Below are 26,625 nucleotides of genomic sequence, written 5' to 3'. Positions count from 1 at the left end.
CCCATAAAACAAAACAAAAATCTCTTAAAATCATATTCTATAAAAAAATGCTAAACTTTTTACTGGCTTCTTCCTCTGGTAGATACTTTATGTAGTAAGTTTTAGCACTAACACTTCCTTTAGTAACCTTGTTATTACGTCCATTATAAAGACATAGAAGTGAGGGCAACGAGGTTCAATCTTTTGATCCAGGTCACACATTCGGTAAAATGGTGGACAGGATGAGGAAAAAAACAAAAAACAAAAAATACCAAAGCAAGCAGTATCCTGGAACCCAATTTCAGTAAATTTTGCCTGGAAACGTGGTTCAGTTTCATGATGGGGCCGGGGGAGGGAGAAGAGGTGCCATTCCAAATGATCAAAAACAAAGTACCAAAATCCCCAAACAGGCCCAGCAAGGTGAAGTAACTAGGCCCGCGTTACACAGAGATATATGGGCACCAGAATCCTACAGCTGCTGTGTCTCAACCCCAGGACTTGACTACTTACTTCACCAGGCCACACCACGACTGACACGTGGCCGGGTATTTGCTGAGTTAATAATGCCCGAGCACAAAGTCGAGAAGGAAAGTGGGTCCAAGTGGAAGGAACGCAGAAAACTACGCCGCAGGTAGGAAGCAAAAGCCACCCCATCACCAGCCAGCTTTCCAGGAGACGCAGAGGCGCCAAACCCGCTTTGCGCGGGCCGCCGGGCCGAGACTCTGAGCAGGCTCACGAGGCCCGGGACTCGGCGGCCCCCGCGGCCCCCGCCCCACCCCGACCCGACCCTCGGGCCCACGAGGCACCGGGCCTGGGGAACACCGGACCACCGGCGGCCGCACCGACAAGAAGCACAGACACACGACCGCAGGCGATCCCCCGCGCGGCTCCCGACGGCCCGGCCCGGCGCTGGGCGGGGACCCTGGGGCCGCGCGCGCGGGCCGGCGGCGGGCGCCGGGGACGGCGGCCGGACACTGGCATTTCCTCTTCCTCCCCACGCGCGGCGCGGCGTGCTCTACCGCGGCCAGCCGGCGAGCGCGGCCCAGCGCCCCGCCGCGCACCGTCGTCCCCGCCGCGCCCCGCCGGCCGCGGGGGCCTCGGGGCGGCTGGGGCGCGGGCAGCGAGAGGCGGGGCCGGCGTGCGGGCGGAAGGAGGCGGAGGAGGAGGAAGAGGAGGAGGAGGAGGCGGCGGCCGGCAGCCGGGGAGAGGGGCGGGGGGCGGGCCGGGGGAGGGGAGGAGCGGGATTTGCGGAGCGCGGCGCCGCTGCCGGGAGCCGGCAGGCCCGAGAGTGACCGAGTCACGGCGGGCGCCGGCGGAGCCGCGGCGTCAGACCCGCCTCCTGGAGGAGCTCAGCCCCGGCCAGGCCCGGCCCCATTCCCGCCCCGCGCCGCCTCCCCGCCGCCGCCGCCGCCGCCGCCGCCGCCGCCGCGGGAGCGCTCCCCTGCCCACCCCGCCCCCGCGGCCGAGCCCGGGAGTCGAGAGGGAGTCGGCCGGCCGGCGCGGGTGACGCCGGGACCCCGCGGGGGACACTGCAGCCGGAGCCCGGGAGGGGCCGCGCCGCCACCGTCTGAACTAGGATGTCCCGACATGAAGGTGAGGAGCCCCCGCCCCCACCGCCTGGGCCTCGGCCTACCCCGCCCGGGCCGGGCGCCGCGGAGGGCAGCGGGCGAGCGGCCGGGACTTTGCTCCGGGCCCCCGATCGGGCCCGAGGCGCCGCGGTCGGCGGCGGGCCGGCGAGCGAGCCGGCCGAGGGTGGGGAGCCACGGCGCCGCCGCCGCCGCCGCCGCCACGGTTGCGGCCGCGGCCCTGAGCTGGGCCTGGTGCCGGAGGCGGGGCGGCCGGGGCGGCCGGAGGGTTTGCACTGTCATGGGGCGGGGGAGGGGGAGGGGAGGCGTCGGGGCCCGTTACCGGCGGGAGCCCGGCCCTCGGGACTGATACCGGACGCCGAGGCCCGGCCGGCCGGCCGGCCCCGGAGCCACGGGCCCCCAGTGCGGCCTAGCTCCGGCCGCCCCGGAAGGGCCCGGCGCGGTCGCACAGCCCGGGTCGCGGGCGGCGGCGGGGGACAGCGGAGCCCGCCCGGGACCTGGCGAGCGCGTCCGGTCGCCGGGAGACGCCGGCGAGTGTCCCCGCCTGGCGGGCGGGCGGGAAGGTTCTGCTGCAGCCGGCCATGGGAAGCCCTCGCCGACTGGAGCCCGCCTGGCCTCGCGGCTAGGCCTCGGCGCGTCCCTGGGCTCGGGTAGCTCAAGTTCCCCGGGGCGGATCCGGCCCGGCCCGGCCGCAGTGAGCAAACTCCCTGCCCAGTCACCCCTCGGGAGCGGAACTCGCCTCGGGGCCCTCACCGGCGTGCACTGCCCACCTAACCGGGTTTAGGTAGATGGCCGTGGCGAGCCCCGCTGATGGTCGAGGGGGCGTTTGGACTTTGTTGTGCGCGGTGCAAACATGCTTGAGGTGCAATTGCAAATAAGCAGACACAACTCGGGTCCCAGACCCTGGGTACAAAGACACCGAAGTGTTCAGGGCCCGTGGGTAGGCGTTGGACTGGTGAAAAATAAGTTAACTTTGACCTACTACCATATGGTCTAGAAAAGGGGGAGGGGGCTGTGTTTTCTTTGTTTCACTACAGGTTTTTAAATAAAAAGTTTGAAACAGACTTGGAGAAAAGTTTATCTCGGTAAGCTAAATGCAAGATTTTAGAACTGACTTGAAAGTATTGTGTACTTTAGATTTTAAAATCCTGTAGAGGTGAGGCGGGAAGTGGAGTCACATTAGTGTGAGCTTCACATTGAGGGAAGGGCATTCTTAGAGAAATACAAGACCTTAGAATTTCAAGGTTGAAAAACTCAGATTGATGAACATTTAGAGCAAGTTCAAACATTTGCACTACTAATTGCAAGGTTGATATTGCCTTAGAACATTTTGTATCCAAAGATTCTGTATTTTAAAAGTTACAATAGAGACCATCACGGAGGATTTATTGAGCATACTAAGGGTTCAAGTGTTGGACATTTTGAAACAGGGTATTTTGTTTAACTTTACTGAAGGAAAGTAGAAAAATATGTGGAAACTCTCTCCTCATCTGCCTAAAGAAAATGTAACCCCTATTTCTGTAATTTGAAAACGTTGTGATTATGGTTATAATCAAATTTTATTTTGAGATATGAAAGCTTGTTTTAGGTCGAAGCCTTTTGTACATTGACCACCTTCAAGACAAAATGAAAGTAAGCAGTGGCTGCAGGCTCTTGCACTGGAGCTGGTAGACTTAAAATTGCAGAATATCAGCCTAGGAAGAAGGGTGTTTGGGATCTGTGCTCTTTGCCTTAAGGAAGTATCCAGATAGTTCCAGACTGAATATTCTAGTTGAACCCTAGCCTGAAAAAAAAGTGCTCTGTTAGAATAGTTAAAATCTCATTGATGTAATACTCTAGTGTAACGTACTTTCTGTAAGTTAAGCCGTTTGGTCCTGTGCATGGTGTAGTTTTATAAAACTTCTGTTAACTTTTAGTTCCTTGACTATTCTTGAAACTTGGAGCACCTTTCTTGGTAACTTACATTAATGCCAGAAGTTTCTGGAAAAGGGACATTTCTGAATACAGCTGTTGAACACTTATTGTGCAATGTTTGATAAGAAATTATTTTTAAGGGTCTAATTCATGGCCCCAGGCAGCAATGATAATTTCAGAATCACATGTTCAATAAAATATTCTTTCAAGCAGCCATTATTTTCATGAGTAGGAATCTGTACAGTTTGACACTAGTGTTTCTCTCACCTTTCTTTTCTTTGGGGCCGTTAATCTAATTCCTTTTAGCCTTTTGTTTTTGTTTTCTGAATCAGGGACTTGATAAGCATCCCTGACTAGCAGTGAACTCACCATACTTAGACCAGACTGGCTTAACTTGCAATGATCCTCCTGCATCTGCCTCCCAAGTACTGGAATTACAGGCATTCCTTGCTACATTAGACAACACTACACCGAACATTTTTTTCAGTGGACTAGTTTCTAAGCTTTTTTAATCATCTGTTGTCCAAATTCTCTGAAATTCTTGGCTTTTTTTTTCCTCTGTAGTGTGACCTAGAACTGGATGTAGTTTGGCAGAAAGGTCAGAACTATGCTGCCTATAATGTCCTTGCTTCTGGCTTGATTTTCAGGACCTTCTTTGAACAAGTAACTTGTTACTTTGTCTTCCATACTATATAATTATATTGATGATGTAACTTTGGACCACACAGCCCCAAGAGGGACACTGATCAGGATTGTAGGCTCAGCCTTATGAAGCACTCAACTACCTCAGAGGAAGAAAGGAGATACAGCCAGGAACGCAGAGAAACACCCTAGTCCAGGTCAGTGCTCTAAAGCGAAGTCAGGTAGTAAACATTGTGGGATTAGCCAGCTAGCTACAAGATCTGTCAGCTCTACAGATGTCATTTAAAGGCAACTAATAGAATGAACATGGTCATGTTCCAATTAAAACCTTATTTATGGACACTGGCATTTGAATATTATATAATTTTCATGTGCCATGAATTGAACTCTGTTACCATCTCCATTTAAAAATGTAAAAGTCAAAAAAAAAAATGTAAAAGTCATTCTTAGCTTGTGGGCTGTACAAGAACTGGTGGTGGTCATGTTTGGCCCAAGGGCTGTAGTTTGCCTACTTCTGGTCAGAATCAAAAGATTTAAATGCAGCAAGTACAATGGATTGTAAGGTTTGGCTTATGAGGGGGAAGAAAGAACTTTGATTGAGCTAGAGGTAGCAGGTATGAGAGACTGTGTTTTTCCTATGTCCTGATAACTTGAGTTGTCCTGATAACTTGAGCAGGATTGAATTTAGAAGAAAGGGACTGGTGTGAGCAGAAAGATAGAGCACAGAAAGAAATGAAAGTTTCAGGCTGGAGTTTCAGTTGCAATTGTTTGAGAGATTGCCACCATTGAGATTGGTCCAGGTGTTCTGCATGGGGACAGCAGAAAGATTCTTTTGAAAGTAGAGGGCTGGAGAGATGGTTCAGCAGTTAAAAGCACTTGCCTGCAAAACCTAAGGACCTGGGTTCGATTTTTCAGTACTGACATAAAACTAGATGACAAAGTGGTGCATATGTATGGAGTTTGTTTGCAGAGGCTGGAGGCTCCGGTGTGTCCATTCTTTCTCTGTCTGTCTCTTTTCTCTGCTTGTAAATAAATTAAAAATAGCCTGGCATGGGGTCACACGCCTTTAATCCCAGCACTGAGGAGGCAGAGGTAGGAGGATTACCGTGAGTTCGAGGCAATCCTGAGACTACATAGTTAATTCCAGGTCAGCCTGGACCAGAGTGAGACCCTACCTCGAAAACCCAAAAAATAAAAATAAAAAAATAAAAACAAATTTTTAAAGAAAAAAAGTAGGTGGCCTGATGCTGAAGGAGGTTTCTTGCTTTTCAAAATTGGCTTTAATCCTTCCTGGATTAGGATTAACACATTTGGCAACTCACTTGTGCTATGAGAATATAACAAATGCAAGTAAGAAAGGGTCATTAAATTTGTAACATTGTTTGGTTTTTGGAAATGGCCGCTGCGTAGTGTGAGGCAGAGTTTTAGATTACCTCTGTAGAGGCCCGATGGAGCCATGAGGGTGAACCATGGGTTGTTGCAATAGAGACCCCAGGAGATGCCAAGACTTTTAGGCTGCCAAAGAGAGTTCCTGGCATAGTATAGATTGTTCCCCAGGCTGTGAGCAGCCTAACTGGATGGGCTGAATTTGGAACCCAGAGACTTCATCAGTGGTTACAGATACCAGACTTGGAGCTACAAGATTTGATATTTGCCCTGTTCGTTTTAGATCTTGCATTGGCTCAGTCTGTTCTTGCAATGCCGTCTTTTGCAATGTGAATGCTCACTCTGTGCCATTATGTTTTTGGTTTTGTGTGTTCACAGTTAGGAGACCTTGGACTATGAGGTGCTTGAACAGTATTGGGATTGAAAAAACTATGGGGACTTTTAAAGTTGGACTGAATGTATTGCATTTTACATTGTGGATGGTCATCAGTTTATGGGGGCCAGGGGTGGAATGTGGTGGTTTGAACCAGATGTCCCCCATAAACTTAATGTGAGTGTCTGTGTGTGTGGCTGGGGGTGGGGGTGGGGAATTGTTGTTTGTTGAGTTTTTCTCAGGTATAGTATCACTGTAGCTCAATTTGACCTGGAACTCACTCTAGTCTCTGGTTGGCCTTGAACTCAACAGTGATCCTCCTACAGCTCTGCCTCTCAAGTGCTGGGATTAAAGGTATGTAACACCATATCCTCCTAATTTATGTGTTCTTAATGCTTGCTCCCCAGCTGATGGCAATTTAGGAGGTGGAGCCTTTCTGGAGGAGGTGTGTTGGGGGGGGTTGGACCTTGAGGTTTATTAGCCCCTAGCTTGTCAGTGTTCCAGTCACACTGCTGCTGCTGGTGGTGGCCACCTGACATTGGCAAGGAAGTAATGTCTAACCTCTGCTCATGCCATGCTTTGTCTTACCATCATGAAGACTCATGAAGACCTCAAGACTGTAAGCCAAAAAGAAACTTTCTTCCCATTAGCTGCTTTTGGTCAGGTGTTTTTTGCCAGCAACAGGAAGGTAACTGCAAAGCAGGCATGGTGGCACACGCAAAAAAAGAGAGAAACTGCCACAAGTGGAAAACACCCTCCCCACCTTTTTAGATTGTCTCATTGAAGGTGGCAATAGGGGCTGGAGAAATGGCTTAGTGGTTAGGGCTCTTGCCTGCAAAGCCAAAGGACCCAGGTTCAACTCCCCAGGACCCACATAAAGCCAAATGCACAAGGGGGATGCACGCATTTGCAGTTTGTCTGCAGTGGCTGGAGGCCCTGGTGTGCCCATTCTCTGTCTATCTGCCTGTTTCTGTATCTCTTTCTCAAATAAATAAAATACAAAGGAAGGTGGCAATATACTACAAGAGCAGATTGTCTTACTTGCTAATAGACTTTTCCAGGGAGGATTCCAAGACTTCTTTTAAATTCGTTTGATAATGTTCTATTTGTGCTAGCAAACATTTTACCAGTATTAATACCTAATCACTATATTCTCCAGACCAACGTTATGTAGTTCTGTTTTATACACAATGGAATATGTGTGTATTTTTTAAAAAGTTTCTTGAGATGTAGCTCATTTGCAAAGTAGATAATTTCTTTTTTTGGAGACGAGATGGGGGAGAGACAGGGTCAAACACATTATCTGAGGATGGCCTTAAACCACTGATCTTCCAGCTTCCACTCCTAAAGTGCTAAAGATCAAACCCAGGGCTTCTTGAATGTTAGGCATTTTACCAAATCATCTATATCATCTATAGTGCGAACTTAACCTGCCTGGGTTCATTCCTCAGCACTTCTGTCCCCACCCCCAAAGTAAGAAAAAGAGCCCAGTATGGTGTCACCTGCCTCTATTACTTTTCAGCTACTCCCATAAAGTGAGGAAGGAGGATCTCTTGAGCCCAGGAGTTCAAGGCCAAGTTGAAGTAAAGACTCATGCTTGTAATGCCAGCACTCAGAAGGCTGAGGCAGGAGGGCTGAGAGTTTGAGGCCAACCTGGACTATATAACAAGAGTCTCACAAAGAAAAAAAGTTTCACTCTCATATTTAAAAAATTGAAATATAATTATGTCAGTCAAAGCTTTAAATGCATGTAATAGTTTTATAAATAAAAATTTATCAGGTTATGCAGTGTTTTCTAGTTAATAGCCTGATTTTAGCACATGCAGCTTTAAATCAGTGTATTGTGTCAGTGGTTATTTTGTATTAGGCTCTGTAAGGTGCTAAGAAAATGAGAAATGGGAGACTGCTTCTCACCTCAAGTCTGATGGGAAGATGCATTTGTAGATAGCTTCCACAGCACATTGTGAGACATGGAAAAACTACATTGGAAAAGACAAGTGGATGGCAAAGTAGTTACTAACTTTATTTGGGGGGGAAGGGGTTCAAGGCAAGGTCTCTTCTATCTAGCCCAGGTTTACCTGGAATTCACTATGTAGTCTCATTGTGGCCCCTAAACTCACAGAAATCCACCTACCTCTTCCTTCTCGTGAGATTAAAGGCATGTGCTGCCACACCCTGCTAAAAAGCTTTTAATTTAATTATTTGCAAGCAGAGAGGGATAGAAGAGGGGCAGAGAGGGTGAACAAACCAGCGCCTCCAGCCAGTGCAGAGGAACTTCAGATGTATGTGCCACTTTGTGTATCTGGCTTTACATGGGTACGGAGACTCGAACTCAGGTTGTTGGGTTCTGTAGACAAGCACCTTAACTGATGAGCTCTCCCTCCAGCCCCAGTTGCTGTAAATTTTTATTAGATTTTACTGTTTTGTGTGTGTGTGCGCGCACACACACATGCATGGTACACACTGCCATGTGGAGCCCAGAGGACATGAAGTGTCTTCCTCTATGGCTTTCTCCTTTATTCTCTTGTGACCAGTCTCTCTCTGAGCCAGAGGCTTGCTGTTTTGTTTTTTTTGAAGCTGGGCTGGCTGACCATTGAGCCTTGTGGATTTATCTGTCTGTCAGCAGCCGCATAGCCACGCCATTCCTTTTAAAATGGGTTCCAGGATTCAAAGTTAGGTCCTCATGCATGCACAGCAAACATTTTTACTTAATGAGCCACCTTTCCATCCTCCTCTTCCCCCCCCCCCCCCCAGGTAGGGTCTCACTCTAGCTCATGCTGACCTGGACTTCACCCTGTAGTCTCAGGGTGGCCTCGAACTCATGATGATCCTCCTACCTCTGCCTCCTGAGTCCTGGGATTAAAGGCGTGCACCACACCTGGCATCCTCCCTTTTTTGAAAAAGTGTGTATGTGTGTAGTGGTATGTGTATGCAGCATATGCACATATGCGTGCCAATGCATGTGCACGCTGCAAAGGCCAGAGTAGCACATCAAGTGTCCTTTGTCATTCTTCTGTCTTAATTCCCTGAGACTTTCTCAGTGAACCTGGAGCTTCCCGTGTTTTGGTACACTGGCTGACCAGGAAGTCTCAGCCAGGCATCCTGTCTGCCCCCATGAGTGCTGGGGTTACAGGCATGCTTGTCCATACCTGATATTTTACATGAGTGCTAGGGATTGAATTTGGATCTTCATGCTTGTTTAGCAAATGCTCTTACCCACAGAGCCATCTCTCCAGCCTCTAGTACTTTCAAACTTTTTTTCCCAAAACTTTTTTTATTAACAATTTACATGATTATAAAAAAAAATATCCCAAGGTAATACTCTCCCTCCCCCCCCTCCCACTTTCCCCCTTGAAACTCCATTCTTCCATCTCAATCAGTCTCTCTTTGATTTTGCTGTCATGATCTTCTCCTCCTATTATGATGGTCTTGTGTAGGTAGTAGTGTCAGGCACTGTGAGGTCGCGGATATCCAGGCCATTTTGTGTCTGGAGGAGCACGTTGTAAGGAGTCCTTCCCTTCCTTTGGCTCTTACATTCTTTTTTTTTTTTTAATTTTATTTATTTGTTTATTTGAGAGTGACAGACACAGAGAGAAAGACAGATAGAGGGAGAGAGAGAGAGAATGGGCGTGCCAAGGCTTCCAGCCTCTGCAAATGAACTCCAGACGCGTGCTCCCCCTTGTGCATCTGGCTAACGTGGGACCTGGGGAACCGAGCCTCGAACCGGGGTCCTTAGGCTTCACAGGCAAGCGCTTAACGGCTAAGCCATCTCTCCAGCCCGGGCTCTTACATTCTTTCCACCACCTGTTCCGCAAAAGATCCTGAGCCTTGGAAGGTGTGATAGAGATATTACAGTGCACTCCTGTCATGTCTTTCCAGCACCATAATATCTTCTGAGTCATCCAAGGTCACTGCTATCTGAAAAGAGAAAATTATACCAAAAGTGAGAGTAGAGTTAATATAAGGGCAACGACATTAAGAAAAGTACTTACTGGGCAGTTTGATAAGCATATACATTTAGCCAGACAGAGCAGACATTACACCCCTAGGGCTCATGACTAGCCCTGTTTTAAATTTTCAGTATCAGGGATGTATTCCTTCCTATGGAGGTGGCCTCCAGTCCAATTAGAGAGCAGTTGGTTTCCACCATGACAAATGTGCCACTATTGCACTCATTGGCTCATTTGGCCTAGCTGGCCAAATGTAAGACTGGCAGTGTCCACTGTTGAGTATCTTCACTGGTGTTTTCTCTTTCTCCCATTGAACTGCATGCAGAATGGCTTCTTCCAGCTTTCTGTCAGCAAAACTTTTTAAAAAAGCTATTTTGTTTGTTTGTTTTTGAAACAGGGTCTCTTGTAGCCCTGGCTGACTTGGAACCACCATGCAGCTGAGGATGGCTTTGAACTCCTGATCCTTCTTCATCTGCCTTCCAAGCTATAGGAATACAGTTGTGCATTGTCATGCTTGGCCTGATTTTATTGAAATAAGAGACTGGTGTTTTCAACTAACTCCTCTCCTTCTGCCTCCACCTTCCAAGGGCTAAAATTATAGGTGTTCACCACTAAGTCCAGCTTCTGAGTACTTTCTTAATTTGTTTGATGGCATTTCACTTTATCAGGCTGACCTGGAATTCACTATGTAGTCTCAGGGTGGTCTTGAACTCAATGCGGGTCTCCTACCTCTGCTTCCTGAGTGCTGGGATTAAAGGTGTGCCCCACCACACTCGGCTCTGTTGGATTTATTTTTTATTAATAACTTCCATGATTATAAACAATATCCCATGGCAATGCCCTCCCTCCCCCCACTTTCCTCTTTGAAACTCCATTCTCCATAATATCTTCTCCCCCCTCAATCAGTCTCTTCTATTTTGATGTCATGGTCTTTTACCTCCTATTATTATGGTCTTGTGTAGGTAGTGTCAGGCACTGTGAGGTCTTGCCTTGCCTCAAGTTTTAAAAGTTTATTTGAGCCAGGAGTGGTGGCGCATGCCTTTTAACCCCAGCACTTGACAGACAGAAGTAGGAGGATCACCATGAGTTGGAGGCTACCCTGAGTCTACAGAGTGAATGCCAGGGCAGCCTGCACTAGAGCAAAACTGTACCTATGGGGGAAAAATGTATATATATTTTTATTTGAGAGATAGAGAGAAGAGAAAATGGCTATGCCAGGGTCCTCCTACTCTAGACACATGCATCAGTTTGTGTATCTGGCTTTACATGAGCTCTGGAGAACTGAACACAGTCCTGCATGGTGGTGCATGCCTTTGATCCCAAGCACTCAGAAGGCAGAGATAGGAGGATTACTTGAGTTCAAAGGCATCCTGGGACTACAGAGTGAGTTCCACGTCAGCCTGGGCTAGAGTGAGATCCTACCTTGAAAAGGACAACAACAAAAATGCATTTATTTATTTATTTATTTTTAATTTTTATTAGCATTTTCCATGATCATTAAAAAAAATCACATAATCCCCCCCACTTTCCCCTTTGAAATTCCATTCTCCATCATATTACCTCCCCATCTCAATCATTGTACTTACATATATACAATATCAACATTTATTTATTTGTAGACATGGTCTTGCTAAGTTAATGAGACTAGCCTTGAGGTTACTCTAGCCTAGGTAGAACTTGAACATACATTCCTTTTCCCTCTGCCTCCTGAATAGCTGGGTTTAAAGGCCTGTACTGCCATTCCTGGCTGTCTTTAGCTGATTTATATTTTACTAGCTTTTTGAAAAATTTTTCCATGTATAACGGTAGTGGATAGACAGATGCTATATTATGTGTTTTTATTTATTTATTTATTTATTTTTATTTATTTGAGAGCGATAGACACAGAGAGAAAGACAGATAGAGGGAGAGAGAGAGAATGGGCGCGCCAGGGCTTCCAGCCTCTGCAAACGAACTCCAGACGTGTGCGCCCCCTTGTGCATCTGGCTAACGTGGGACCTGGGGAACCGAGCCTCGAACCGGGGTCCTCAGGCTTCACAGGCAAGCGCTTAACCGCTAAGCCATCTCTCCAGCCCTTGTTATGTGTTTTTCAGAGATATCTCTAATCCTGTTCGTTTTCAAAGTATAAACTACAGTTTTACATGGGCCAGTAGGGTAGTTATTGCAATTGATCTTATATTTTTGCAATGCTAGGAATTAAACTCATGATCTCAAGCCAGATAAAGTGCTCTGCAGTTGAGCTCCTGTCCTAGCCCCAAACATTTTTTTTTGTATTTATTTGAGAGTGACAGAGAGAGAAAGAGGCAGATAGAGAGAGATTGAGCACGCCAGGGCCTCCAGCCACTGCATACGAACTGCGGACGCGTGCGCTCCTTGTGCATCTGGCTAACGTGGGTCCTGGAGAATCGAGCCTCGAACCAGGGTCCTTAGGCTTCACAGGCAAGCGCTTAACCGCTAAGCCATCTCTCCAGCCCCCAAACATTTTTTTTTAAGGATTTTATCTTTTAAAACAATTACTTATTTGCAAGGAGTGAATGGGTATGCCATAGCTTCTTGCCACTGCAGACAAACTCCAGATTCATGCACCGTCTTCACGCATCTGGAGAAATCAAACCTGGACCTTCAGGCTTTGCAGGCAAGTACTTTTAACCACTGAGCCATATCACTAGCCTCCAACTTTGGTGTTTTTATTTTTTTGTTATTGTTTGTTTTTTCAAGGTAGGATCTTACTATAGTCCATGCTGACCTATAATTCACTATGTAGTCTCAGGGTGGCCTCAAACTCATGGTGATCATCCTACCTCAGCCTCCCGAGGGCTGGGATTAAAGATGTGTGCCACCACGCCCACCCAACTTTGGTTTTTGAGACAGTTTCATACAGCCTAACCTGGCCTTGAATTGACTGTAACTGCTAAAGACTTTGAACTCCTGATCTTTCTGTCTTCACTTCCCAAGTGCTAGGTTTACAGGCATGTACTACCACATCTAACAACTTACCTTTATATTTATTATTTATTATTTTTTTTTTGAGGTAGGATCTCACTCTGGCCCAGGCTGACCTAGAATTCATTATGCAGTATAAGGCTGGCCCCAATCCCCCTGCCTCTACCTCCCAAGTGTTGGGGCTAAATGTGTACACCACCATGCCCAGCCAACAACTTTCTTCTTTAAAGTTAACAAAAGTTGTATATTAAAACTTTATCGTGTAGATCAGGCTGGGCATGGTAGTACACACTTTTAATCCCAGCAGTAGGGAGTAAGGCAGAGCTTGGAGGATAACTGTCAGTTTAGGCCAGCCTTGAACTACAGAGTGAGCTCCAGGGCTTCTTGGGCTAGTGTGAGACCTATCTCAGAGGGGGAAAAAAAACAAAAAAAAAAAGAAAATTATCATGTACATCATGTTTTCACATGTGTGTATTTATATGCATTGTAGCGTGGCGGTCCTAAGTTGTTGAAAAATGCACCCTTCTTTCATTTTTCTGAATGCATGCTGGCTCTAAAAAACACAGAGATAGTCCCAGAGTAAATTGCATTAACTTTAAAGAATTTGGGGATTGCAAAGCCAGGCTTGATAATTAGCATGCAATTTTAATGTAGGCCTTTTACCTTCTTGTAGTAAAGTAAATGGGCTCTCCACTGAAAAGATTGTGCCATTATGCCTTCTTGCAACTCATTTTACTTTAATCTACTAAAAGATTATGGTGGTCTTAAAACATTTTCAGTTTCAATAAATCATGAATTACATTCAGTTTGAAGTAATTTATTTGAGGAAGAGGCAGAGCGAAAGAATGTGCACATCATGGCCTCCAGCTGCTGCAAATGAACTCCAAATGTGTGTGCTATCTTGTATGTCTGGCTTATGTGGGTCCTGGGGAATCAAACTTGGGTTCTTTGGCTTTGCAGGCAAGCACCTTAATCACTAAGCCATCCCTCCAGCCCTTTTTGTTTGTTTGTTTGTTTGTTTGTTTGTTTGTTTGTTTGTTTTCCTCCCAACAGCTAGGTCTAGTGATGTTTATTGCTCAGCCTGAATGGAGTAATGTTAAACAAAAGTATTAGCAGCCCTGGTTGTATGAAGCCTCTGGGCCAGCCTGGTCAGCTGGTTCTGTCCTGGCCAGGGCACCTTGCAGTGTTCTGGGGGAGGGGGAGCCTCAACAACTCCAGACAGTTCAGGGAGGCTGTAGGCACTGGCACTAGCTGGGAGCAGAGCCAGGAAAGCCAGGTCATTTGATGAATGGCTCTGGTGGGGAACTTGCGGCTTTCTGAGGGGGGGGTGAGCTGTTGGGGTCCTGGGAGGTTTTTTTTTTTTAAGGTAGTATCTCACTATAGCCCAGGTTGACCTGGAACTCTCTGAAGTCCCAGGCTGGCTTCAAACTCACAGCAGGCCTCCTATTTCTGGCCACCCAGTGCTGGGATTAAAGGCATGCACCACTACACACCCAGCTAGTTTGGCTTTAAAAAAAAAAAAAAACAACAGGCCTTTACTATGCAGCAAGCTTCTCACACAAACTGCTTCTAGCCCAGTCCATGCAAAGCTCTTTCCCACTCTCATAGTCCATAGTTCTTACTGCATTTGGGTCTTTCAGCTCTGACCAGAATGGCCCATTAAGCTGTACTTACAGCACTGCAAGGCATCTCTTAGGCCAAGGTTTCAAATCCTTCCACATTCCTCTTGAAAATCAGCTCCAAAAGGCCAAAACCACGCGGTCAGGTTTCAAGCAGTAATGATCCCATTCTCCATACCAACTGTACTGTTGTAGACAAGTTCACATTGCTGGCAAAAAAACACCTGACCAAGAGCAGCTTGTGGGGAAAAGGGTTATATTTGGCTTACAGACTTGAAGGGAAACTCCATGATGGCAGGGGGAAACGAGGGTATGAGCAGAGGGTGAACGTCACCTCCTGGCCAACATGAGGTGAACAACAACAACAGCAGAGTGTGCCAAACACTGGCAAGGGGAAGCTGGCTATAATACCCATAAGCCCGCCCCAAACAATACACTTCCTCCAGGAGGCGTTAATTCCCAAATCTCCATTAGCTGGGAACCTAGCATTCAGAACACCTTAGTTTATGGGGGACACCTGAATCAAACCACCACATGTCTTACCTTCTAAGCCATCTTTCCAGCCGCTCATAGTAGAAAAATTTCTGATTAACCAAGCCCTTCATATTTGGCTTGCAACCTTTTAAAAAGACATCTGTGCACTTATGAGTAATGACTTAATATTCAGAACTTCAGCTTTATCATATTTGCCATATACACTTAACTAGTGTGTGTTGATTTGGGTTTTTAGTATTTCTTTTTTGTCTTTGGTGTCTTTGAAACAAGGTCTTTTTGGGCTCGGGATATGGCTCAGTGGTTAAAAGTGCTTGCTTAAGGGCTTAGGGATGGCTCAGTGGTTAAAGGTGTTTGCTTGCAAAGCCTGATGACCTGGGTTTGATTCCCCAGTACCTAAATAAAGCCAGATGTGCAAAAATGGCACATGCATCTGGAATTCATTTGCAGTTGCAAGAGGCCCTCTTGCACCTGTTTTCATTCTCCCTCTCTCCTAACAAATAAAATATTTATTTATTTATTTGGGGGGCAGAGAGAGGGGGAATGGGTGTGCCAGGGCCTCAGCCACTTCAAATGAATTCCAGATGCATGCGCCCTCTTGTGCACTTGTGCAACATTGCATGCTTGTATCACTGCATCTGGCTTATGTGGGACCTGGAGATTTTGAACATCAGTTGTTAGGCTTCGCAGTCAAGTGCCTTAACCACTAAGCCAGCTCTCCAACCCCACAAATAAAATGTTTTTAGAAAGTGCTTGCTTCAGACAAGGTCTCAAGTAGCTAAGTAAGACCTTGAGCTCTGTAGCCAAGGCTAGCCTTGAATTCTTGATCCTTTGACCTCTGCCTAGAGTGCTGGAAATACAGGCACATGTATTCCATATGCCCGGCTCCAAAAGTTATTTATGGTAAAAGTTAAAGTATCACTGAATTATTATAAATTTTTTTGAATTTTATTTTTATTTGAAAAAGGGGGGGAAGATAGAGAATGGGCATGCCAGGGCCCCTAACTGCTGCAAAGAAACTCCAGACCCATGCATCACCTCATGCATATGGCTTTACATGTGTCCTGGGGAATCAAACCTGGGTCCTTTAACTTTGCAGGCAAGTGCCTTAGCCACTAAGCCATCTCTCCAACCCGAAATTTTTTATTACATTATAAATACTGCTAGATTACTTTTCTGAGTAGGAATTCAAAGTAAGTATTTCTTATACTTCATAAAATAAGAACACTATTTGTAATAAAATTTTTTGCTTACAGAAGAGTGATTTTGTATTTTAGTGTTGTGCTAAGGGCCATGTTTGTTTCATTTTCTTAAAATGACATTCGTGTGTGTGTGTGTGTGTGTGTGTGTGTGTGTGTGTGTTTCATTTTTAGTTTTGTTAAAAAAAAAAATCCGATAAACCAGGAATGGGTTTAGGACTGGTAGTGGTGCAAAAGGAAGCATGGGTAGGGATAAGAGTTGTTTTGGGGGCAGTAGTCACTGAAGTTACTCCTTAAAGGTGAGGAAAGAGCCCTGAGGAGGTATATAGAGCACTTTTGTTTGTTTGGTTGGTTTTTTGAGGTAGGGTCTCACTCTAGCCAAGTCTTACCTGGAATTCAGTATGTAGTCTCAGGCTGGCTTCAAGCTCATTGGGATCCTTCTACTGCCTACAGAGTGCTGGGATTAAAGGCATGTGCCACCATACTGGGCCAAAGTGCATTAAAATAAATAAATAAATAAATACACACACACACACACACACACACACACACACACACACACACACATATATATTAGAATGGGCACCCCAGGGCTTCCAGCTACTTTAAATGAACTCTGGGTGCATGTGCCACCCTGTGCATCTGGTTTATGTAGGTCCTTAGGCTTCACAGCAAGCCTCTTAACTGCTAAGCCATCTCCAGCCCAGAGTGCTTAAAAAGCAAACAACAACAAATGAAAAACTTTTCTTGTTCCTGTTCCCCTTCACTCCTACCTTAGCTTTCTTAAAAAAAAAAAATTTGAGGGGCTGGAGAGATGGCTTAGCGGTTAAGCACTTGCCTGTGAAGCCTAAGGACCCCAGTTCGAGGCTCGGTTCCCCAGGTCCCACGTTAGCCAGATGCACAAGGGGGCGCACACATCTGGAGTTCGTTTGCAGAGGCTGGAAGCCCTGGTGCGCCCATTCTCTCTCTCCCTCCCTCTATCTGTCTTTCTCTCTGTGTCTGTCGCTCTCAAATAAATAAATAAATAATTAAAAAAAATTTTTTGAGAGAGAAAGAATGGGCGCTCCAGGCCCTGCAAACTCCAGATGCATACACTAACTCTGTGAATCTGGCTTACGTGGGTACAGCAGAATCAAACCTGGGTCCTTAGGCTTTGCAGGCAAGCACCGTAACTACTAAGCCATCTCTCCAGCGCAGAGGACATTATTTCTTTTATTTGAGATTGAGAGAGAGAAAGAGAGGCAGATATACAGAGACTGGGTGCTCAGCAAGAGTGGGGCCTTCAGCAACTATAAATGAACTCTTAGACACTTGCACCACCTTGTACATCTGGCTTTATGTGGGTATTGTGGAATCAAACCTGGGTCCTTTGGTTTTGCTGGCAAGCACCTTAACTGCTAAGCCATCTCTCCATATCCCAGAGTGCATATTTTAAATATATATTTTATTAATTTATTTGAAAGAGAATGGGCATGCCAGGGCCTCCAGCCACTGCAAACAAACTCCAGATGCATTTGCCATCTGGCTTTATGTGGGTACTTGGGGATTGAACATGGCTCCTTAGGCTTTACCAGCAAGTACCCTAACTGCTGAACCATCTCTCCAGCCTAGAGTACATTTAAAAAAATAATTATTTATTTGTAAGCAAATAGAGAGTGAATGAGAATGGCTGCACCAGAGTCTCGCCAGTGCCAATGAACTCCAAGTGCATGTGCATGTGCATGTGCTTCTCATAGCTTTACATGGGGAATTGAACCCTGGACAGCAGGCTTTTCAAGCAAGCATATTTCACTCCTGAGCTATCTCCCTAGTCCACTTTTTTTTTTTTTTTTTTTTTTTTTTTTTTTGGTTTTTCAAGGTAGTGTCTCACTGTAGCCCAGGCTGACCTGGGATTCACTATGTAGTCTCAGGGTGGCCTCGAACTCATGGTGATCCTCCTACCTCTGCCTCCCGAGTGCTGGGATTAAAGGCATGCGCCACCATGCCTGGCTTCCTTAGTCCATTTAAAAAAAAAATTATTTGAGAGAAGAAGGGAGAGAGGAAGAGAGAAGAGAGAATGGGCACACTGGGGCCTCTAGCCACTGCAAACGAATTCCAGAAGCATGTGCCACTTTTTACATCTGGCTTTACGTGGATACTGGGGAATTGAACCTGAGTTCTTAGACTTTGCTGGCAAGTGTCTTAACCAGTTAAGCCCCCCAGCCTTTTTGAGGGCAGGAGGAGGGTTCGAGGTAGGGTTTTACTCTAGTCCAGGAATTCATTATGTAGTCTCAGGGTGGTCTTGAACTCACAGCAATCCTCCTACATCTGCCTCACAAGTGCTGGGCCACCACACCTGGCTCAGTACACTTTTGGCGGGGGGGCTTCAAGGTAGGGTCTCACTCTAGCTCAGGCTTACCTGGAATTCACTGTGTAGTCTCAGGGTGTTCTCGAACTCACAGCAATCCTCATACTTCTTCCTCCCAAGTGCTGGATTAAAGGCATGCGCCACCACACCCAGCTTCAGCCCATGTTCTGTCAGACACATAAAACCAGCACTCATGCCTTGTGGAATGCTGAGTACCTGCAGGTGTAGAATCAGTGTCCAGTTGTCCAGCAAAATGAACAAGAGATGAACTGCTTTGATGGGCACACTCCACAGGGCTGTCCCTGCACCTGTTTTGTGGCCCCTTGTGCTTAGTAATTAAGGTTAGAGGGTTTTATTTCAGTTGTGGTCTTTCTGAGTTGTAGCAAGGCAGAGCTTTAGGCCCATCTGTTAATATAAGTTGGTCTAATCTTTTCTGTGGCTGAAGTGCCAATTAGCAGTCCGTCAATCTGCTATTGATCACAAGGAGTATAGGGAGAAAGTATAGATATCTTTATTAATCCATCCCTGCTGCTGGGTTAGGGGAGAGGTTCTGAAATCACTAGAGCAGGTCAGTTGTGTCACTTTCAGCTGGGAGGGACAGATGGCAGATTGTGAGTGAAGCTTTTTTTTTCCCTCAGGCAAGGTCTCACCATATTAGCCCAGGCTTATGTGGAGCTCACTTTGTAGCCCCAGGCTGGCCTTGAATTCAGGTGATCCTTCTACCTCAGCTGGGATTAAAGACCTATCCCACCATAGCCAGCTTCCAGTGAAGCTTTTTTTTTTTTAAGGTAAGGTCTCCAATCCAGCCCAGGATGACCTGCAATTCACTATTTCCTTGGCAATCCTCCTAACTCTCCTTCCTGAGTGCTGGGATTAAAGGTGTGCGCCACCACAGTGGGTACTTTTTAAGTACAATTTAATTTTATTTATTTTATGAGAGACAGAATGGGCATGCCAGGGCCTCTAGCCACTTCAAATGAACTCCAGACACATGTGCCACTATGTGCATGTGGGTTTGGGGAATCGAACATAGGTCCTTAGGCTTCAGAGGCAAGTGCCTTAACGAACCACTGAGTCATCTCTCCAGCCCTGAAGAATCATTTTTCTTTTTTCTGAGGAAGGGTTTCAGTCTAGTCCAGTCTGACTTGAATTCACTCCGTAGTCTCAGGGTGGCTTTGATCTCATAGTCGATCTTCCTACCTCTGCCTCCCAAGTTCTGGAATTAAAGGCATGTACCACCACGCCTGGCATCACTTTTTTTTTTAAACAATTAACAACTTCCATGATTTTAAACAATATCCCATGTTAATTCCCTCCCTTTCCCCCCTTTCCCTTTGAAACTCCACTCTCCATCATGTCCCCCCCTTCTCAATCAGTCTCTCTTATTTTTATTTTTATTTCATTCATTTATTTATTTATTGGTTTTTTGAGGTAGGGTCTCACTGTAGCCCAGGCTGACCTAGAATTCACTATGCAGTCTCAGGTGGCCTCGAACTCAAATGTTCCTCCTACCTCTGCCTCCCGAGGGCTGGGATCAAAGGTGTGCACCACCACGCCCAGCTCACTCTTACATTCATGTTATGATCTTTTCCTCCTATTATGATGGTCTTGTGTAGGTAGTGTCAGGCACTGCGAGATCATGGATATCCAGGCCATTTTATACCTGCAGGAGCACGTTGTAAGGAATCTTACTCTTCCTTTGGCTCTTACATTCTTTCCGCCACCTTTTCAGCAGTGGACCCTTAGCCATGGAAGGTGTGATAGAGATATTGCAGTGCTGAGCACTCCTTTGACACTTCTTCCCAGCACTAAATTAGGCGGGTGTGGTGGCACATGCCTTTAATCCCAGCATTTAGGAGGCCCAGGTAGGAGGATTGCCATGAGTTCAAGGCCAGCCTAAGACCACATAGAATTTCAGGTCAGCCTGGGCTGGAGGAGACCCTACCTCAAAAAAAAAAAAAAAAAAGTACTAAGTTGCAAAGTTGACTATTGGGACAGTAACTGGTGTATTTCTTTGTTACAAGTTTGTTTCTTTTAATTGTTTTGTTTTTGGGAGCGGCAGACAGAAAGAGGCAGGGAGCCTTTAATCGCAGCACTCGGGAGGCAGAGGTGGGAGAATCACCGTGAGTTCAAGGCTGCCCTGAGACTACATAGTGACTTCCAGGTCAGCCTGGGCTAGAGTGAGACCCTACCTCGAAAAACAAAAAAAAAAAAAAAAAGAAAAAAGAAAGAAAGAGAGAAAAAAAAGAAAGAGGCAGAGAGAGAGAGAGAATGGGCGCGATAGGGCCTCCAGCCATTGCATACAATCTCCAGACGCGTGCGCCCTTGTGCATCTGGCTAATGTGGGTCCCTAGGCTTCACAGGCAAGCGCTTAACCGTTAAGCCATCTCTCCAGCCCTCTTTTAACAGGTTTTTTTTTTTTTTTTTTTTTTTTTTTTTAAGACTGTCACCATGCCCTTTCTTCCCAGCAAAGTTAAGGATCCTGCCTTATTCTTTAAGTATTGTTTAGTCTTGGCCATCTCCATCAGCAACCTGAAGTGCAGGAAATCCTAACTTTGCATTATACCACCTACCGTAGTACCTGGTATGAGAGTGGCTCTGTGAGCACCTGAGTGATTGTTACATACATTGGGTACTTGTTTTTATTGTGGGGAGCTGACTGTCAGGTAGGTGGTACTGTGGGAAAGAAGACTAGGAATTTTCTTTTTTCTTTTTTTGATTTTATACTTTTATTTTTTACTTTTTTAAATTTTTATTAACATTTTCCATGATTATAAAATATATCCCATGGTAATTCCCTCCCTCCCCACCCCCACACTTTCCCATTTGAAATTCCATTCTCCATCGTATTACCTCCCCATTACAATCATCGTAATTACATATATACAATATCAACCTATTAAGTACCCTCCTCCCTTCCTTTCTCTACCCTTTATGTCTCCTTTTTACCTTACTGGCCTCTGCTACTAAGTATTTTCATTCTCACCCAGAAGCCCAATAATCTGTAGCTAGGATCCACATATGAGGGGGAACATGTGGTGCTTGGCTTTCTGGGCCTGGGTTACCTCACTTAGTATAATCCTTTCCAGGTCCATCCATTTTTCTGCAAATTTCATAACTTCATTTTTCTTTACTGCTGAGTAGAACTCCATTGTATAAATGTGCCACATCTTCATTATCCACTCATCTGTTGAGGGACATCTAGGCTGATTCCATTTCCCAGCTATTATAAATTGAGCAGCAATAAACATGGTTGAGCAAGTATCTCTAAGGTAATGAGATGAGTCCTTTGGATATATGCCTAGGAGTGCTATAGCTGGGTCATATGGTAGATCAATCTTTAGCTGTTTTAGGAACCTCCACACTTTTCCACAATGGCTGGACCAGATTGCATTCTCACCAGCAGTGTAGAAGGGTTCCTTTTTTTCCACATCCCCACCAACATTTATGATCATTTGTTTTCATGATGGTGGCCAATCTGACAGGAGTGAGATGGAATCTCAATGTAGTTTTAATCTGCATTTCCCTGATGACTAGTGACGTAGAACATTTTTTTAGATGCTTATATGCCATTTGTATATCTTCCTTTGAGAACTCTCTATTTAGCTCCATAGCCCATTTTTTGATTGGCTTGTTTGATTCCTTATTATTTAACTTTTTGAGTTCTTTGTATATCCTAGATATTAATCTTCTATCAGATATATAGCTGGCGAAGATTTTTTCCCATTCTGTAGAAGACTAGGAATTTTCTTAAAAGAGGGATGAACAAACTACACCACGTGGAAACAGTTTAGGGACATTCACTCCTGGGAAGAGACTGGACAGTGCTGTTTGTTTGATCTCTGGTTTCTGGTTGACTGCTATGTGTTTTGCTTATTAATTATCCCTGGTGTTTGAGTGTGCTGCTGCTTTCGGTCAGTGAGTACTTACAGACTGCCTACCTGGTACCCCTTAAAGTCCTCCAGTGCTGGCTACACCTCGTTGTCTCCATGCTTGAAGTTACTATTCAGTGGGTTTGAGACACACCTTTGGAAGTTAGATGCTTTCCTGTTGCACTGGCTGTGGTTCTTCCCCATTGTGCTAGAATTTGTCCTTGAAGTTTATATGTTATGTCAAGGTATTTAAGCCATCCAAGTCTTTCAGTTTATTTTTCAGCATGTGCATGTACCCTCTCCCCTTAGGTTTGTTTTCATTGATGTCTCACAGTTCCTGCCCAGCAGTACATGTCTTCCGTGTACTTTGGTGCTGTTCTGAAGTCTTAGAACACATCTGCGTTTAAGTATGGTAACGTAGGCTACCTCATAGGTTTGTACTTATCTTTTGATGTTTAAAGAGAAAAGAGCTCAAGGGATTATGTGCTTAATTTTGTATTCAAAGCACTTAGTTGTTGTTGTTGTTTTTTTTTTTTTCTTTCATTATAGGGTTTTGCAAAGTCCTGATGGTTATATAACTAACACCTGTTAGGGTGAGTGGTTGGACCATACTTCTGTCATTCTCGATCCACCAATATTCCTCTTTGGTGCCATCTATGACTTTTCAGGTTTGGCAGTGCAAACAGATGGGAATCTTTTTACATTAGGAGCCAAGGAAATTGAAGAGAAGCAGGCGGGAATTATGTAAGAGTCATTACAGTTGTGTCTACTGTGAGAATGGCCTGTACAGTAGACCTGGGGATTGTTGGATGGTAACTGGAAGCAGGTAGTTTCCATATTCAGACATCTTGATGTTCAGCCTTTAGCTGCTGAGGATTGTGATACAGTTCATTGCATGTGTGTTTGTGTGCCTATAGATATGGAGATACATAAAAATAATAAAGGTGGGATAAATACATAAAGGTGGGATAAATACATAAAAATGATAAAGGTGCCTAGAAAAACTAGTGACTAGACACTCTAGTGACAGTAGATGAACACTTAGCACACTGTGTTCTTATAGTAGGCCAGGATTAGGTCATTTCATATCTTTTTTTTTTTTTTTTTTTTTTTTGAGGTAGGGTCTCATTCTAGCTAACCTGGAATTCACTATGTAGTCTTGGTGGCCTCAAACTCACGGTGATCCTCCTACCTCTGCCTCCCCTATGCTGGGATTAAAGGGGAGCACCACCACGCCTGGCTCCATTCCATAGCTTAAAATGCAGTGTGTGTGTGTGAGTGTGGGCAGGCACACACTGTGGTTCATGCATGGACATCTTTCTGCGCTTGGCCCTTTCCTTCCACTTCAGGGTTTTTTTTAATTTTTTTTTTTTTTTTACTTATTTACTTGAGAAAGGGGGGAGAAAGAGAGAATGGGTGTATCAGGGCCTATAGCCACTGCAAGCAGACTCCAGATGCATGCACCACCATGCATCTGGCTTATGTGAGTCCTGGGGAATTGAACATGGATACTTTAGCTTTGCAGGCAAGTTCCTTAACCACCAAGCCATCTCTCCAGCCCGATTTTGAGGCAGGATCATTCATGGGTCATGTAGTTTACTATGTTGACAAGTCTAGTTGGCCTTCAGGCTTCTGGGAAATTATCTGTCTCTGCCTCTCATTTCACCAACAGCATGCTGTGATTTCACAAGCCTGCTATGTCTTCTGGCTTTTATATAGGGCCTGCAGTTCTGAACTCTTGGTACTTGGGCTTGTACAGCAAACCCTTTGTCACTGAGCCATCTCTCCAGCCCCCCATTTCTTTTGTCTGTTTGTAGCCCAGGTTGGTATGGAATTCACTGTGTAACCCATTCTGGCCTCAGACTTGCAGCGGTCCTCCTGTTTTAGACTCCCAAGTGCTAGGATTACAGACATGAGCCCCTATTGTAGCTGGCTCTCACTGCAAACTTGAAAAGCCACCTGATGAGAGAAGAGACAGCAAATCTACCTACATAACTGGGATAGAGCGTTGCTGATGTAGGCCATATACTTATTTATTTATTTATTTTGAGGTAGGATGGTAGGGTTTCACTCTAGCCCAGGCGGACCTGGAACTCACTCTGTTAGCCCAAGGCTGGCTTCAACTCACAGTAGTCATCCTACCTCTGCCTCCCCAGTGCTGGAATTAAAGGCGTGCACCACAATACCCAACTTTTGTTTTATTTATTTATGTATTTATTTGTGGCTTTCACTCTTACAGTGGCTGAGGTCTTGGTGTGCCAATTCTCTCCCTCACTCTTGTTCTCGTGATCTCACATTAAAGGGGGAGGGGGTGTAGAGAGATGGCTTAATGGTCAAGGCGTTTGCCTGCAAAGCCAAAGGACCTCGGTTCGATTCCCCAGGGCCCACATAAGCCAGATGCACAAGGTGGCGCATGTTTCTGGAGTTCGTTTGCAGTGGCCGGAGGCCCTAGTGTGCCCATTCTCTCTCTCTCTCTCTGTCTCTCTTCCTCTCTCTCTGTACCTCATTCTCTCTTGCTCTCTCAAGTAAATAAATAAGTTTCTTTGGTTTTTTTTTATTTTTAATTTTTATTAGCATTTTCCATGATTATAGAAAAAATATCCCATGGTAATTCCCTCCCTCCCCCCCCCAACACTTAAGTTTCTTTGTTTTTAAAAGGTCAGTCTGGGGCTGGAGAGATGGCTTAGCAGTTAAGTGCTTGCCTGTGAAGCCTAAGGATCCCGGTTCGAGGCTTGATTCTCCAGGACCCACATTAGCCAGATGCACAAAGGGGTGCACACATCTGGAGTTCGTTTGCAGTGGCTAGAAACCCTGGTGCGCCCATTCTCTCTCTCGCTCTCTGCCTGCCTCCCTCCCTCCCTTTCTCTCTCTGTCACTCTCAAATAAATAAATAAAAATAAACAAAAAAAGTTTTTAAAAAGGTCAGTCTGGGCTTGCCTCAAAAAAAAAATCTGGTCTGGAAGATGGCTTAGCAGTATATAAGGTGCTTTTTGACTCTCCAGGTCCCACATAAGCTAGATGTGGAAGGTGGCACATGTGTCTGGAGTACATGTGTACTGGCTAGAGGCCCTAGCATGCCCATTCTCTTGCCCCCTCTCCTCCTGTCTCAACTTTTTTTGTTTGTTTTGTTTTTTCGAGGTAGGGTCTCACTCTGGTCTAGGCTGACCTAGTATTCACTATGTAGTCTCAGCATGGCCTCCAACTCATGGCAATCTCTGCCTCCCGAGTGCTGAGATTAAAGGTATGTGTTACCACACCTGGCTCTGTGTCTCAAATTAAAAAAAAAAAAAAAGTGGTGAAATTAGCTGGGTATGGTGGTGCATGCCTTTAATCCCAACACTTAGAAGGCAGAGGTAGGAGGATTTCTTTGAGTTCCAGGCTACCCAGAGACTACATGGTGAATTCCAGGTCAGCCTGGGCTAGAGTAAAACCCTACCTCAAAAAAGGTGGTGAAATTAATTTTAATAAATTAATATGCCCAAAATATTGTAGCATGAAACATAAAAATTTTGGGATGGGGCTGTTTGTCTTTATGGTATTTTTTTTCCTGGAAGGTGAGGGGTTTTGTAGAAGGTAAATCTTTATTTGAATATAAAACCCAGGAACCTAGAAATTAGGTTGTCTCTGTTAGCTTTCAGAAACAACACTTAGTAAGAAATGTGTTTTATATTATGATCTAGGAGACATGTAATCACATGCATCTGTACTGAATATGAGTTGTGCAAAGTAGTGCTTACCTTTAGTTTGAAAATGAACTACTTTTAGTTCATTCAAAACAAAAATGTTACTTCACAGAATGTGAAATAATTAGGGATGTGTTGTGTACCACTGGTTGAAACATGCTGGCTTCTCCTGTCTAATCCAAAGTCTTGAGTCCTTGTGTGCAAGGCATTGTGATTGGTAGTACTGGATCTGAGTTATGTAGAAAGTTTTTCCTCTTGAAGGGTTATATGGTTTGGCTGAAGCAGAAAGGGCCAAGTATTCAAAATAAGATAGCCATAGTTTGACTAGGAGAGTAGCAAATTAAAATTACTGCAAGCCCATAGTGTTGGCAGGTGCAATGAGATGGTGTTTATCAGCGTGAATAAAACCCCAAAGGGTGTCATTTAAATTCCAGATGAGAAGAAATACATACACAGACACACTCACACACACACACATACGCACACACATATATATTTAAATATTTTTATTTACAAGGAAAGAGGACAGACAGAAAAGAGAATATGGGCACACCAGGGCTTCTTGCCACTGCAAACTAACTCCAAACACATGTGCCACTTTATGCATATAGTTTTACATGGATACTGGGGAATCAAACTC

At 45.4% G+C, this 26,625-nt stretch overlaps 1 protein-coding gene across 4 annotated transcripts in view; it reads left to right on the top strand.

Moving 5' to 3' along the window:
• Positions 1-591: 591 nt before the first annotated feature.
• Kcmf1 (potassium channel modulatory factor 1) overlaps positions 592-26,625 on the top strand; it is a 93,369-nt gene continuing 67,335 nt past the window's right edge. Inside the window, exon 1 of one of the 4 annotated variants that reach the window (XM_045153189.1) lies at positions 592-610. Coding sequence is in view for 1 of the 4 variants with exons in the window: in XM_045153186.1 (XP_045009121.1) it covers positions 1,557-1,572 (16 nt within the window). In the remaining 3 variants the exon portion in view is untranslated. Of the gene's footprint in view, positions 611-1,459; positions 1,573-2,635; positions 2,651-4,207; positions 4,319-26,625 lie in introns of those variants that run through there. The other 3 variants (XM_045153186.1, XM_045153190.1, XM_045153188.1) reach the window with 3 other exon arrangements.

Source organism: Jaculus jaculus, chromosome 6, assembly GCF_020740685.1.
Source record: "Jaculus jaculus isolate mJacJac1 chromosome 6, mJacJac1.mat.Y.cur, whole genome shotgun sequence".
Lineage (NCBI taxonomy): Eukaryota > Metazoa > Chordata > Mammalia > Rodentia > Dipodidae > Jaculus > Jaculus jaculus.
This window is presented reverse-complemented; position numbering and strand designations above follow the sequence as displayed.